Source organism: Pseudorasbora parva, chromosome 7, assembly GCF_024679245.1.
Source record: "Pseudorasbora parva isolate DD20220531a chromosome 7, ASM2467924v1, whole genome shotgun sequence".
Taxonomy (NCBI): Eukaryota; Metazoa; Chordata; class Actinopteri; order Cypriniformes; family Gobionidae; genus Pseudorasbora; species Pseudorasbora parva.
This window is the reverse complement of record NC_090178.1, coordinates 7,228,013-7,243,684: the sequence shown is the minus strand read 5'-3', so window position 1 is coordinate 7,243,684 and position 15,672 is coordinate 7,228,013. Positions and strand designations below refer to the sequence as shown.

Here is a 15,672-nt window from a genome sequence, read left to right as displayed (position 1 = left end):
CTGCTGACTTGAAAGTTTTCCATAAGAAAACCATTGATACCTTGCAAAAGGAGGGCAAGAAACAAAATGTCATTGCAAACGAGGCTGACTGTTCACAAAGCTCTGTGTCCAAGCACAATAATAGAGAGGCGAAGAGAAGGAGAAGATGTGGTAGAAAAAAAAGTACAAGCAATAGGAATAACCGCACCCTGGAGAGGATTATGAAACAAAACCCATTTAAAAATGTGGGAGAGATTCACAAACAGTGTACTGCAGCTGAAGTCAGCGCTTCAATAACCACTACGCACAAATGTATGCAAGACATTTACAGCGGTTGCATTCCTTGTATCAAGCCACTCTTAACAACAGACAGTGTCAGAAGTGTCTCGCCTAGGCTTAAGACAAAAAGGACTGCTGAGTGGTCCAAAGTTATGTCCTCTGATGAAAGTAAATTTTGCATTTCCTTTGGAAATCAGGGTACCAGAGTCTGGAGGAAGAGAGGCGAGGCACACAATCCACGTTGCTTGAGGTCCAGTGTAAAGTTTCCACAGTCAGCGATGGTTTGGGGTGGCATGTCATCTGCTGGTGTTGGGCCACTGTGTTTTTTGAGGTCAAAGGTCAACGCAGACGTATACCAGGAAGTTTTGGAGCACTTCATGCTTCTGCTGCTGACCAACTTTATGGAGATGCAGATTTAATTTTCCAAAAGGACTTGGCACCTGCACACAGTGCCAAAGCAACCAGTACCTGGTTTAAGGACAAGGTATCCCTGTTCTTAATTGGCCAGCAAACTCGCCCGACCGTAATCCCATAGAAAATCTATGAGGTATTGTGAAGAGGAAGATGCAATATGCCAGAACCAACAATGCAGAAGAGCTGAAGGCCACTATCAGAGTAACCTGGGCTCTCATAACACCTGAGCCGAGCCACAGACTGATCGACTCCATGGCACGCCGCATTGCTGCAGTAATTCAGGCAAAATGAGTTTTGTGAAATAAATTCACTTTTTGATGATATTCTAATTATATGATCAGCACCTGTATATGCATAATACATAATTTTTTTTTTTTAAATTCCCTTTTTGCAAACAGCCTAACAAACAATATTCACTCGCATGCATTTTTTCATATTCTTCACACTGCTGCCAAACACATAGTTTTTTTATTTCTTTATTTGTGGAGGCTACAGAAGCACCAGCACATACTCAGTTTTTAGTGAAAACACACAGTAGAAATCATCAGAATGGTTATATAAACACACACAGGCACGTTTCCTTCTGTTATATGAGGATTCATAGATGAAGATGTTAATGTTGTTATCATATAACCTCCACATAGATTGCCGTGTCAGAGTCTGTTGTGACGGCGATCTGTCTCTCCCGCTGCTCTCGCTGTCGTCTGGCCCCTCGTCTTTGTCTCTTATGAATCTGTCACATAGAGATGGCTGCATTTCAACATCAAATGCAACTAATTATCTCCATTATTTATTTCACATGCCTTTTATAAATACAGATTGCATTTTGCTGAAAAAAATCTCAAATCTATTTTTTTTTTTAATTCTACGTTTAAAAGATCAAGTAAAATGTCATCAAGCTTAATTCATTCACCTGTAGCAGCGGATGACTATTGTTGCCAATATCATGTGGCGTCTCTGATTAGGTAATGCACTTGAATTTACTTCATGATTGTAAGTACACTCTAGTATGACTATGGGTAGTATGAATGAAATTTGGACAGACTAATATTGTTACACGGAAGCTGAAACATGATGCGTAACATGAGAATGAACCTCATTGGTTCTTGCTAAAGCTCAAATGTGCTGCGTAACATGAGAATGAACCTCATTGGTTCTTGCTAAAGCTCAAATGTGCCGCGTAACATGAGAATGAACCTCATTGGTTCTTGCTAAAGCTCAAATGTGCTGCGTAACATGAGAATGAACCTCATTGGTTCTTGTGGAAGCTCAAAATATGTTGTATTGAAAATATATATTAACTGGCTTTTAATACAATAGTGCAAAAAAATAAAATAAAATAAAATAAAAATCTCACATTTCATAATTATGTCTCGTTTTCTGCCAGTTATTTTTTGTGAATTAGAATGTGTCAAATTGAGACGCAGCCTTTAATATATATGAGAAGCACCCAATCTCTACATGTGGGTGGCAATGAAATGCCTCTTCTACTCATTGGTCAACCAAACATCAAACCGACTTTTTTGATTGACTTTTCATTGCTTTTTACCTGTTTGCTTCGTACAAAAAGTGGAGTGCAGTTCTGATAGATGAGCTGGTAGCTGCCATTGGTGTAGATGTGTGTGACCTCACTGCAGTTAATGTAGAGCGGCATGCGCTCCTGATAGATGCTGAGATTCTCTGGATGTATTGCAGGTCTGTAGGCCATGGCACGTCTCCTTTTCAACAGGAAAAGAGCTCAGATGTTATTTACATTTCATCAGGTGAGATGTCTAAAAAACTGAATTGTTAATGACATAAGCACATGATAAGTCACACATGACATTAGTGACTTACTTTCTGATTGTGCAGCAACAGCAGTACAATATTAGTAAAATCATCAGCAGCAGAAGGAAAACCACAGCACATGCTGTCGGTATTAGAGTCCATATCAGATGACCTGCGGAAAAAACAACTTCCTCTTTATAATGTATCATTCATCAGATAAAATACATAAATTAGTAATATATATTTTTTTAAAGTATATTATTTATATATTATATTTAAACAATGAACAATATATTGAATGTTATTCAGGTTGTATAACATTAAATTACATTATTTATATATTATAATATTTAAACAATATATTTAATGAATATATACAATTATTATAAATAATTAAAAGTTAAATATCCAAATGTTATTCAGGTTTTCACACCATTACCCATAAATTTAAACGACTTTCCTAGTCATTTGTGGCTATTTTTATTTTTTATTTTTAATAATTTCTAAATGTCCTGCCCTGATTTCAGGGAGAAATCTGCAGAATGGATTTCAACACTATATTTATGTTAAACAGCTGTTTTTACTACATTCTTATTGGTTGATAAAAGCATCATCATATTATCAACTAATATATTTAATAGAATGGGAACACTCAGAAAGATCTGCAGGGTTAATCTCTGTAAATCTGCAGGGTTTATGGATCAGCTATACAGAATTATTGTATTCCACAGAAAAAACAAACAGAATATGGGTTTGAAACAACGAGTAAATATTGACATAATCTTTATATTTGTCTGAACTATAATCCTCTAAATGTCATTAATCAGCTGTAGCGTACCATCAGGAGCCTCAAACAGTACGCGAGAGTCGTTTCCCAGTGAGTTGACTGCGAAACATTCCACCGGCAGAGGAGTGTCTGCGATCCCGCTGAGAGTCGCCATCAGTATGTGGTTGAAATAATAAAAAGAAGCATTATATCCGTCCGGCAGGTGAGTCCCGTTCATGCTCCAGGTGACTGCGGGACGAGGGTTTGAGTCCACGGCACAGAAGCAGGACAGTAGCGTCCCGTCCCAATCACAGGACGAGTTGGACAGAATCACAGGGTTGTCTACAGAGACGAGAATAATGGACATGTACAACATGAGACATTTTTATAACAAAGCATGATTCACAGGTTTTTACGGCAGGGTTAAAAAAATAAAACCAAACCTAGAACCATAAAAAATGCATTACTTGAAATAAAATAAACATTAAAGGGGAGATATAATGCTATTTCATGCATTCTGACTTATTTATACTGTTAAAGAGTTGGATTCTCATGCTAAACATGGCCAAAGTTAAAGGGGTGGTTGCATGCGATTTCACTTTTTTAACTTTAGTTAGTGTGTAATGTCGCTGCTTGAGCATAAACAGTATCTGCAAAGTTACAGCGCTGAAAGTTCAATGGAAACGGAGATATTGTCTTTTAAAGTTACGGCAGTTTATTGCCTACAAAAATGGCCGGTTTGGACTACAACAAGCTTCTTCCTGGGTTGGTGACATCATAAACCCTCGCTAGTCACCGCAGATGTGACTTCGGCCCGTAATGGTAAGGGGCATGTGTGGTTTTTTAAATTCAAAAACATCATAACTAATAAGTAATAGGCTACTCGTTTTGAGGCTCTCTCCTGAACGCTGGCTAGGATCGGAGAAGATTTGCATATTTAATGAGCTTCAGCCCCCCTGTCAGTTCATGAGGAAGGGATTGTTTTGAAAGCGGCAACCGGAATGATTCTCTCGATCACAGGGCTCGTAAACGTCAAACAAACACAATGAGTTATTTCTCATCCACCCGCAATTGATTGCAATATTATTTTGTATTGGCCCGTCCGATCGGTGGATAGAAGCGCAAACTGCACACACACACACACACACACACACACACACACACACACACACACACACACACACACACACACACACACACACACACACACACACACACACACACACACACACACACACACACACACACACACACACGTTGGTCTATGTGGTTTACAGGGACTCTCCATAGGCGTAATGGTTTTTATACTGTACAAACCGTATTTTCTATCCCCTTACACTGCCCCTGCCCCTAAACCTACCTATCACAGGAAACATTCTGCATTTTTACTTTCTCATAATATGTCTCTCATCTCTTTCACATGATATGTCCTCATAAACCACATTTATAGTGTAATACCAGTGTAATACCCATGTAGTTATACAAGTTTGTGTCCTCATAAACCACATAAACAGGCTCACACACACACACACACACACACACACACACACACACACGTGCGCGCACCCTTCAAATATCAAGTCAAGAGGGAGTGAGGGCAGATTCAGCAGCCTACCAACAGGATTCTGTTTTGGTAGCCCTTTTGGAAAACATTTTACTCACATAAGTGTGTTGCTCCTTTCCTGTGGGATCCAATATAGAAGGCACAGCATTGTGTTTTAATCTCAATATGTCTGCAAATCCAGTATCAACCTAAGACTTGTTTACAAACGATTCCGCAGTGAAATGAAGTGACTGTGTTCTTCCACAACCAGGAATAGCGCGATATCTTGCTATCTTCTTCGGCATGTTTATTGCTGCTGGCTAGCGTGATCTGAACAGGTCCATGAGTCGGTGGGCGGGGCTACTGAATTAGACATACTTATTATTCTGCAGAGGCAGTGTTTTGTTACATGATGATGTCAAGATGAGGCATATTCACAAATCGATCGTTTGCTGGGCCTGGTGTCTTTAAAATCTTTTCTTTGACAATTACGTTTTTAGTTTTGAAACTTACAGGATATTCTTATATTACCATGACCTTTATATCAAAAGCTCAAGGAAAAGTTGATTTCTCAATTCATCACCCCTTTAATTAAAGTAATAACAGAAGACATAAAAATAAAAACACCTCCAAAATATTAATAAAAATATTCTAGTTTCTTAATAATACTAAAATAACACTGGTCTATGGAGCCTTTGCAAAGGATGATGGGAAAAATATGAGATGAGAGGGAAAACAAATATTTCAATGCTTTTTTAATGCTCCCCCATGAAACGCTGTGTTCACTCACAAAACGTTTGCTTTCCCACAAAATATTTTCGGATACAAATGCAACAAAATGATTCAAAATGTCTCCTTTTGTCTTCCACAGAAAAAGGTTGAAACCACAAAATAAAAAATAATGACAGAAGGAATGAATTGTGTAAATCAGGAGGCACGAGGCCAATGACTCACATTGCACATTGAGTCCCGTGAGGGAAGACGTCCCCCGTCCCAGTCTGTTGGTAGCGGTGCACTGAGCGCGTGTGTCGCGGGTCACATTGTAGATGCGGATGGTGGGCGTGCGTTTGGGGATGATCACCGTTTCTCCCGACTGAACCATTGACCACTGGTATTCAAACACCGGTGGGTCGGCCTTACAGGAACAACTCAGCAGAGCATTTCCTCCAACCCGGACAGACGTCGTGAAGACCTGAATGCAGACGTCTTTGGGAGGAACTGTGAGAAGACCAGAAACATTTACAACGGCTTTAGATCAGTGGTTCTCAACCAGGAGTCTCAAGATGATTTCAAATAAAAAAACAAACTTTAAAACAAGTTAAAACAACTGAAAATCAAGATGGTTGGTATATGTCATAATTACTGTAGCTATTTTAGACGTATAGTTTCAGTTTCAAAAACTTTTAATTTGCTCCTCTTTTGTTTCCTGTGTTCCTTTGTTCCTGCTGGTCATTAGTCTCCTTGGTTTCTCATTAAATAGATCCCACCTGTTAGGTTTCCGTTCATCTCGTATATTTAAGCCCTTCAGTTCCCTGTTCCTTTGTCCGGTTTGTTGTGTTTCACACACTCTCTTTTGTGTTTTTCACCACTATTGGATTACCTAAATCTCTTTGATTGATAAACTGATTGATAAACAACATTTCTGTTTGAATTGCTTCATCTATCTTTTTCATCCTAGGACTCAACGTTACAGTATGATATTTCTTATTTTAATTAGAAGCGCCATTTTTAGTTCAGAACCACATTCACATGAGGGAATTTCTAAATGTGTAATTTAAAGATCATGAATTAATAAAAATAATATGAAATGTTCTGGTTATGTCAAATTATAAAATATTTGATCAGTGATTTGAAATTGTTATTTGTTGGCAAATAAAAAATATATACTATATAATAAAATAATATAATAAATAAAATAACATTTATTTAAATATTTAATTAAACTCATTTAAATCGCCACCCCTAGTTTTTAAAATAAATATTTATTTTTTGAAAATGAGCAGTCATTCCAATCATTACAACAGAATAACCAGAAATCTTGTTGATATAATTATTAATGATTTTTATAATTGAAATAATAATGTGAATAAAAAATTGTCACAAGTGACTAGAAAAGTCATGTAAATTTGTTGCTAATAAAAAGTGTAAACATTTTAATTATTTATAATTACTTTATTATAAAGAAAAAATCGTATCACAAATTTATATTTATTTAATTAATTTGTATAGCTTTGTCATTACAACAGAATTAGGCTACCAGAAATCACTTTGGGTGCCTTTAAGACATAAAGGTTGAGAACTTGCCATTTTGATGTTATACCATTTAAAATGGCAACTGTTTCTCATTCACAGCAATGAAATTGAATGGAGAACATACTGAGAGTTTTGGTTAGAATCGAAATTCTCCTTGGCACCAAATTTCCATGACTTTTCATTTACATTTACATTTATGCATTTAGCAGACGCTTTTATCCAAAGCGACTTACAACTTAGGAGAACAGGAAGCGATCTGTCAAGAAGAGGCAAAGAAACACAAAAAGTGCCCCAAATACCAAGATTTGTATACCGCTCAGAGTAGCAAAAACCAGAAAAGGGAAGAAGAAAGGAGAAATAGAGAAATTTTCAGCTTGTTTGTGATTATTGGATAGGAATCTTTGACATCTTACAGTGAACGAGGATCTCTCGGGTGGCTGAGGATCTCCTTTTCTTCAGATACTCCACCTCACATCTCACTCTGGGGTTTGAGTGCTGCGGGACGGTAAAGGACAGTGATGTCCTCATCACCGGGAACTGACCCGGGTCGAGCTGCAGCTCCGTGTCTCCGTGAACGCTGCTGCCGCCCTGATCGCCTCGCTCCCACTTCCACAGCAGACGGGGGCGTTCGGACGGGCAGCTGAGCCTCACTGAACAGTTCAACATGACCCGCTGTCCCTCCTTCACGGGCCCCGGGTCAGTGATCTCGGGCGGCTCCGGCGTATCTGATAATAAGACACATCATGGAAGATTCACACATATTATAGTGTTATTAGATGTAAAATCGCATGAACATCAGTGTTATTTTAGTATCATTACAGGTGCAGTAAACAATTTCTGAGAAACGCTGCTGATATTTTAAATCACCAAAACAAACATGCCCCTACTCAATAGGGTCACACCCCTTTATTGATAGCCACGCCCCTAAATGTATGAACACAGCACAGGCACCTCCCCCTCACGATTGGGCACGCCTCTTACTGGTGATTGGCCACAAGTGTATTTTGGAACAGAATTTCTCAGAAATTGCTTACTGCACCTTTAACACTTTTAGAGTTTTTTAAAGTATTTTGATAAATTAATATTTTATTTTTATGTTTTCCATTGTCATTTTAATTTTGTTGTCTGTTATTTGACTGTTAATCAACTAGATTTTGAATGTCTATTTATTTTTATTGTTATTTATTTCAATTTCCATTTAAAAGATATAGTTATAATGCATGTGTAGCTATGTAATTAAATGTTTGTATGACCTTTTCTTATTTTAATATATATATATATATATATATATATATATATATATATATATATATATATATATATATATATATATATATAGCCTATATACTTATTAATTTTTTTGAATTCTTTTTAGATTTTTTTTTTTTGCCATTTCTATTTATTTTCTTTTTTTTTCTTTTCAGTTTTAGTTAGCCTATTTATACTTTTTTTTTATTGATTGAAGTTTGATTGAAGATTGAAGTACTTCAACTGAAACTAAACGAAAATTTTGAAATTTTCCTCTGCAAATAACTGAAATAAATTAAGTTATTTAGGTTTTAAGTTAAAATTTTTAAGTTAAGTTAAACATTTTTTTTTACAATAAATTAAGTTATTGTTGGTATTTCTTAAGCAACATTTTTACCTGAAAGCCCCCCCCCCCCCCCCCCAACAAACTGAAAATGTAATTGGATAGTTGTGCTAAGAGTTAAAATAGCATTTGCCTCATGTCAGAGCAACATTAGCATACCAGTGACGTTGACGATGATCTTGGTGCCCCCAGGCCATGACCTTTGACCCAGCTCCCTCATCTGCAGCTCATATGTGTTCTGGTCTTCCTTCCTGATTCCGCTGATGCTGATGGAGCAGTCGCCGGAGCTGAGGTTCCCCGCGAGCGACGTGCGGTCCCTGAAGTCTGGATGAATCGCCTCCTCGCGATGACTGCTGAAGACCGTCGGTCTCAGCATCATGGAAAAAGAAGCCCGGGGTCTCGTGAGTCGCACTTCCATCCGCTCTGCGGTGGGAACCGGGCTGAAGGAGCAGGGGAGCACGAGACACGATCCTTCCAGAGCAGACACTCTCCCCGGGGCAGAAAATGAGGCAGCATGTGTCGTCCTCCACAGACACGCTGAAGACAGAGAAGGAACACCGTTACAGCCAGGTCCACTTAAAAAAAACATTTATGTAAAACAATTAAAGGGGTAGTTCACCAAATCAATGAATCAATACGCCGATTCATAACCGTTCTAATCTTTATTTGAGGATTGAAAACAAACCCAGAAGAGAAGACAATGCTGAATTAAGACTTATTTTTGGACCGAAATGTATTTTCGATGCTTCAAGAGATTCTAATGAACCAACTGATGTCTCATATGGACTACGTTGATTATGTTTTTATTCCCTTTCTGGACATGGACAGTATAGTGTGCATACACTTGCATTAAAGGAGCAGAAAAGCTCTCGGACTAAATTAAAATATCTTAATATAGCCTAATTTTATAGTTTTTATATATTTTTTTATTTATGTTTGTGATTGTGTTTAAAAAAAATATTTTTTCTATTTAGTTTTATTGTTATTTTGATCCAATAACTAATATTAGCAATACATTTGTTACAGTGTTTATTAATCTTTGATAATGTTGTTAACACTAATGCTAACAAATGGAACCTTATAGTGTTACATCAAAAGTTGTATAATATCATATTATTTGATGATATTAGCTAACATGAATGATCAACAGTTGTATTTTTCGGACACAAAAGCTGGTGCATGATCTAAGCGTATTGTAAGAATTCTGTAAAACCAATTTCGAGACGCATGACTTTACATTAGATGCAAATTAAGTCTGATAATATTTCACATTGAATGATAATAAATGACATCTCGTCCTAATGAGAATATTAAACACACTGTCTTTGTATCTGCAAACACTTCAGATCAGCACCGGACAGTGTGACAACGACTAGAGCATTTCACAACAGTCGAAAAAATAGAAAAGGGAAGTCATGAAGTGTCTGAGTCTGCCTTCACAGTGCACATGCACAAAAACAGTCACATGCGTTTAGTGAACAATTAACATACTGTATTTTTTATGTGTTTAAGTTTATCTAATGATGTGAGGAAAGAGAGCATGTTAGAATGAGACGCCGGGTTAGTATTGAGATGATGTTCAGAGAAAATGATATTTGCATCATAATTGGGTTTTGATTTGATTTAGACCGATAGAGATCAGGGCAGATATAATAAAATCTCACTTACCAGTCATTACAGTAAAGAGCCCGATCACTGCGTCCGGAGCCATGAGCGCACGCCAGCCGGTGGGACGACGCTGCGCATCAGTGGACAGATGCTGCTGCCTGGGGAATTTTTGGTCTTTTTCTGTTTTAAAGGGAAGTCAAAACTGGAGGTCTGGCATGTTTCGTAATGCTGACCTGATGTTCCATGACGTTTTTTCTCAAACATCTTGACTACTTTTACATTTATGCATTTGACCTTTATCCAAAGAAACTTACATTGCATTCAAGGTACACGTTGTTACCAGGTCTTGCTTTCCATGAATTCAAACCCGTGACCTTGTATTATATTTGAGCTACAAGAAAGCATTAGCAGTAAACTGCATGTATTACTATATTGTCATGCATTCAGTTTACTCTGTTTCCAGGATAAAAAGGATAAAGTAGGAAAGGAAGATTCTTACAGACCCTACAGACAAGATGTTTTTAGACATAATTCAACATTTCAAATCTCACCTTTTACCAGCTTAAAATTAGACAGATCTTTTATCATAAAAAACACCTAAATTCACCACAAAAAAAAACCTTTTTCTAATTCTAACATCTAACTTTTCTTATTTTTTAATTACATTGATGTATTTTGCATATGCTTTATACATGGCATTCCTGGTATACATTTCTTCAGTTACAGTACATCTGGAAAGTATTCAAAGTGCTTCACTTTTTCCACAGTGAAAAAAATGGCTCATTACAGCCTTATTTCAAAATGGATTACATTTATTATTTTCCTCAATTATACAAACAATATCCCATACACTCTAAAAAATGCTGGGTTAAAAACAACCCAAGTTGGGTTGAAAATGCACCGACCCAACAATTGAGTTGTTTTAACCCAATGGTTGAGTTGTTTTAACCCAGTGGTTGAGTTGTTTTAACCCAGTGGTTGGGTTAAATGTTGCTTAAGACAACCCAATTGCTGGGTAAGAACAACTCAACCATTGGGTTAAAACAACCCAATTGTTGGGTCGGTGCATTTTCAACCCAACTTGGGTTGTTTTTAACCCAGCATTTTTTAGAGTGTAATGACAACATGACAGAAGTTTGCTTGAAATTTTTGCAAAAAAAAAAAAAAAAAAAGTATTCACAGCCTTCGCTCAATACTTTTTAGAAGCACCTGTGGTACCAATTACAGCCTCAAGTCTTTTTGAGTATGATGCTACAAGTTTGTCACACGACTCACACCTATTTTTGGCCTGCTTCTTTGCAGGACCTCTCAAGCTCCATCAGATTGATTGGCAGCCATTTTTAGATCTCTCCGGAGATGTTCAATCGTGTTCAAGTCTTGGCTCTGGCTGGGCCTCTCAAGGACATTCACAGAGTTGTCCCGTACCCACGCCTTTGTTATCTTGCCTGTGTGCTTAGGGTTGTTGTCCTGTTGGAAGATGAACCGTCGCCCTGCAGTCTGAGGACCAGAGTACTCTTCAGGCGCAGGTTTTTATCAAGGATGTCTCTGTACATTTACATTTACATTTACATTTAATCATTTAGCAGACGCTTTTATCCAAAGCGACTTACAAAAAAGGGGAGAGTAATAGAAGCAACGAAACAGACAAGGCCAACAACCTGTAAGAGCTGTAAGAAATCTCAATTAATTAGCACAGTACACAAATTTTTTTTTTTTAATACATTTCTGTACATTGCTGCATTCATCTTTTCCTTGATCCTGACTAGTCTCCCAGTCCCTTTTGCTGAAAAACATCCCCACAGCATGATGCTGCCACCACCATGCCTCACTCGGCCAGGTGATGAGCAGTGCCTTGTTTCCTCCAGACATGGCCCTGCTATTCAGGCCAAATAATTCAATCTTTGTTTCATCAGACCAGAGATTTTGGCAAACTCCAGACATGGTGTAATGTGCCTTTTACTGAGGAGAGGAGTGGCTACCGTCTGGCCACTATACCATACAAGCCTGATTGGTGGGGTGCTGCAGAGATAGTTGTTCTTCTGGAAGGTTCTCCTTTCTCCACAGAGAAGCCGTTCTCCAGATCTGTGCCTCGATACAATCCCGTCTCGGAGGTCTACAGTTTGTGTTCTGACTTGCACTGTTAACTTTGGGACCTTATATAGACAGGTGTGTGCCTTCCAAATTATGTCCAATCAACTGAATTTACTCCATGTAGACTAGAAACATGTCAAGGATGATCAGTGGAAACAGGAGCACCAAAACTTAATTCTGAGTGTTATGGAAAAGGCTGTACATATTTTTGTAGGTGATTTTTATTTTATTTTTTATATTTAATACATTTTAAACAAACTTCATGTTGTCTTTATGGCATATTGTTTGTAGAATTTTGAGGGGAAATGATTAATTTAATCGATTTTGGAATAAGGCTGCAACATAACAAAATGTGGAAAAAGTGAAGAGCTGTGAATACTTTTTGTATTACACTTTGCATACATTCCATGGGAATCAAACCCATGACCAGTAAAAATGTAAGCATATTTACAGAACGTGTACATCAAAAAAATAATTTATTAAATTTTAAAACAGGCAAATCCAACAGCCATTTTCTGCTAAATTAGCAATGTTGCTACTAAAATCTGTTTTGTACTTTTAATATATAAAGACATCATCCATAATATCACTGGTGGTTAGAGAAAAAACATTCAAAGTTCATTACAAGTAGCTTTTCCACAAGCTGAGGTAAATACTATAGAAGATGCACACAGTGTCATACAAATACAAAACACCATGGTTGGAGAAATACGTGACACCAAAATAATGCGATAAACATTTAACAACATAAGATGTTGCCTAACATAAAAATAAAAAATAAGAAGAAACTTAATTAATAATATTTAAATGTAGAAACCAATTGTAAAGTGTCACTGAGAATGCTGGGGATGTTTATTTTTTCTTTTTATAAAAACATTTATGTTGCATTTTTATAGCCTTTTACAGTTAAAATTATACCATTTATTTTTCAGTGCAGAAATTATGCCATGTTCATCAAAAACGAATTGTGTAATTCATTGCATTTTTTAAATTATTATTATTACTCAAGATAAAATTCACCATGTGCTCAGCAGTGACTCACACTCACATTTAACCCATTTCCTCTCTTAATGCTTCCTCCTCATACATGTTGTGAACATTAACAGTGTTTATCAAAGAGCCACACTAGGACAGAACCAATACACCAATGCCTTGCTAGACCATTTCTGCAGAACTGATTACATATTCTTTTTTCATTTCAAAAAATTTTTTTTTTTTACACAAAATACTAACTCCAGCACACTTTTCCTCAAACCATAAGAGCCAATTGATTCAATGAGCTCATGTATAGAAAAATGCATTTAACCATAATTATACACCAACAACCAACTTCTCATTGTTTCTGAAGCTCCAAACACATCCATCCATCCATCCATCCATCATAAAACTAATCCATATGACTCCAGGGGGTTAATAAATGCCTTCTGAAGTGAAGCGGTGGGTTTCTGTAAGAAATATATCCATATTACATAACTTTATAAACTATAATCACTGGCTTCCAGCAACTTGAACAATGTTTAATGCCAGGCAGGATATTACTTAAAGGACAACTCTGGTGAAAAATGAACCTAGGGGTAATTAACAAAAGGTTAACGAGTAGATCGTTCTCTGGGATGCGTTTTCATGAAATCGAATGTTAAGAGTTTTATCTCTAAAAAACAGATTAGCTTATAATGCTAGTGTATGGGGCATAGGATAAGTAAAATTAAATCTCTAGTTAATACACTGTAAAAAGTCAATCTTTTTTTTGTTTGTTTGTAGATTTCATTCAATTTAATATGTAAACTTTATTTAACAAAATTAATTTCTTGTTTTTTTGACAGTTTTTTGCATTGAAATTATTTAAAAATTACTGGAATAAAATCTACTAAATGTGGTTGTTAAGGATTTAGCTATTATTTTTGAATAATTTCAACTCGAGAGAATATTGAATTAATCCATCATGATACAAATGAGCTGTTTTAACATTTCCTGTTAAACCGCATGCTTAATGCATGCTGCTCACAGCACGAGGCACACATGCACTGGAGTTCCTCGATGCAGACTCATTTCTGACAAAGGTAAGGACTTTTATGTAATTTATATTTGAAATAGCTGTTGTAAATTGTCCAAGTTGTCTACTTGATGTAATATGAACGCCATTTTTAATATATAGGGCCTATAGGACCTTAAAGGTGCAATGTCGTTGCTGCCTATGTGTGGATCAGATTTAATAAAAAAATGGGTCTGGGATGACGTGGGTGAGTACATGAAATTTTATTTTGTGTGAACTAACCCTTTAATCTGATTTCTTCAGTAAATTTTAAAGGAAAAAGCATTATTTTTCACATATTTAACTTATCTAAAATGTGCTGTTGATTTTGATTGCTTGTCCAGGGTGTTGCTATTGGCACTGTTTCGAGCATGTTTGGTAAATGTTACGGCTCTTAGAGGAGATATCATTAATTAATTTCTTTCTTTTAGGATGAACATTGTCCTGTTGATATGACGAGAGGTGGACATCCGCAGCATGACAGAACTCCTTGGGGAACGTACAGGAGATCTCATCAAACGTATGCAAACTTAATTTCAATATACCAAATGTGTGAATTTAAATAAATTATTGTTGGTTACTTAACCATAATATTGTTGACTGGACTTAACTTGTTTGATCAGTATTGTAAGATACAAAGAGAGTTTCAGATTTTCTCTTTTAATCAGTATTTCTTAGGTCTGATTTCTTAGGTCTCATTTCTGAGTCTCACTGCTGTTTATGATTGAAGGAAAATGAAGAACAGTCAGGAACTGAACAGCTTGTGATGGCAGTAATTGTGACCAGGACAGGAGCTAAAAGTGAAAAAGGACACTGGAATTGTTATCTAATGCTTGGAAGTTCTCACAGGCCTTGAAGTTGCAGTTCTGATGGTAAAGAATAGTCAATGTTCACACTGAGAATACAAAATTTGTGACTTGTTGGCAATAAAATGAGTTTGTAATTCATCTTTGATGTCTGTCTGTTATTCATAACTGCAATCAGATTTAATTAAATGATTTTAATTAATCCACTCATTAAAAATAATAATACCAACTTAATTTTGTGTTAAATCAAAACAATTACATTAAGTAGTATTCATTACCATAGTCAGGTTTTTGTCCAAGGAAACCAATATTTTTGTTTAAATTTTACTTAATTATTTTGTGTGATGTTTGCAGTTACTCATTTTGAATGGTTGATTTTTAATGTGCTCATTTGATTAATTCTAACTCAATTTTTAAGTGTTGCTGAATTTAATTAATAACATTACTTGTAATCTGTTGCCACAATTTTATTGAGTAGATGAGGGTCCCGAGAAATTTGTAAGTGTACAAACAGTTTAATAAGAAGACACTTTATAAAAACAG

At 36.4% G+C, this 15,672-nt stretch overlaps 1 protein-coding gene across 1 annotated transcript; it reads right to left on the bottom strand.

The window, feature by feature from the left end:
• Nucleotides 1-1,116: 1,116 nt before the first annotated feature.
• LOC137083562 (B-cell receptor CD22) lies at nt 1,117-10,366 on the bottom strand. Its single transcript, XM_067449522.1, has 8 exons — nt 10,261-10,366; nt 8,752-9,129; nt 7,415-7,726; nt 5,703-5,966; nt 3,278-3,547; nt 2,509-2,611; nt 2,222-2,390; nt 1,117-1,405 (listed from the first exon to the last, which is right to left on the bottom strand). Exons 1-8 carry the CDS (start codon nt 10,301-10,303, stop codon nt 1,298-1,300), a joined length of 1,647 nt encoding a protein of 548 aa, XP_067305623.1. The 5' UTR covers nt 10,304-10,366; the 3' UTR covers nt 1,117-1,297.
• Between the last annotated feature and the right edge of the window lie 5,306 nt (nt 10,367-15,672).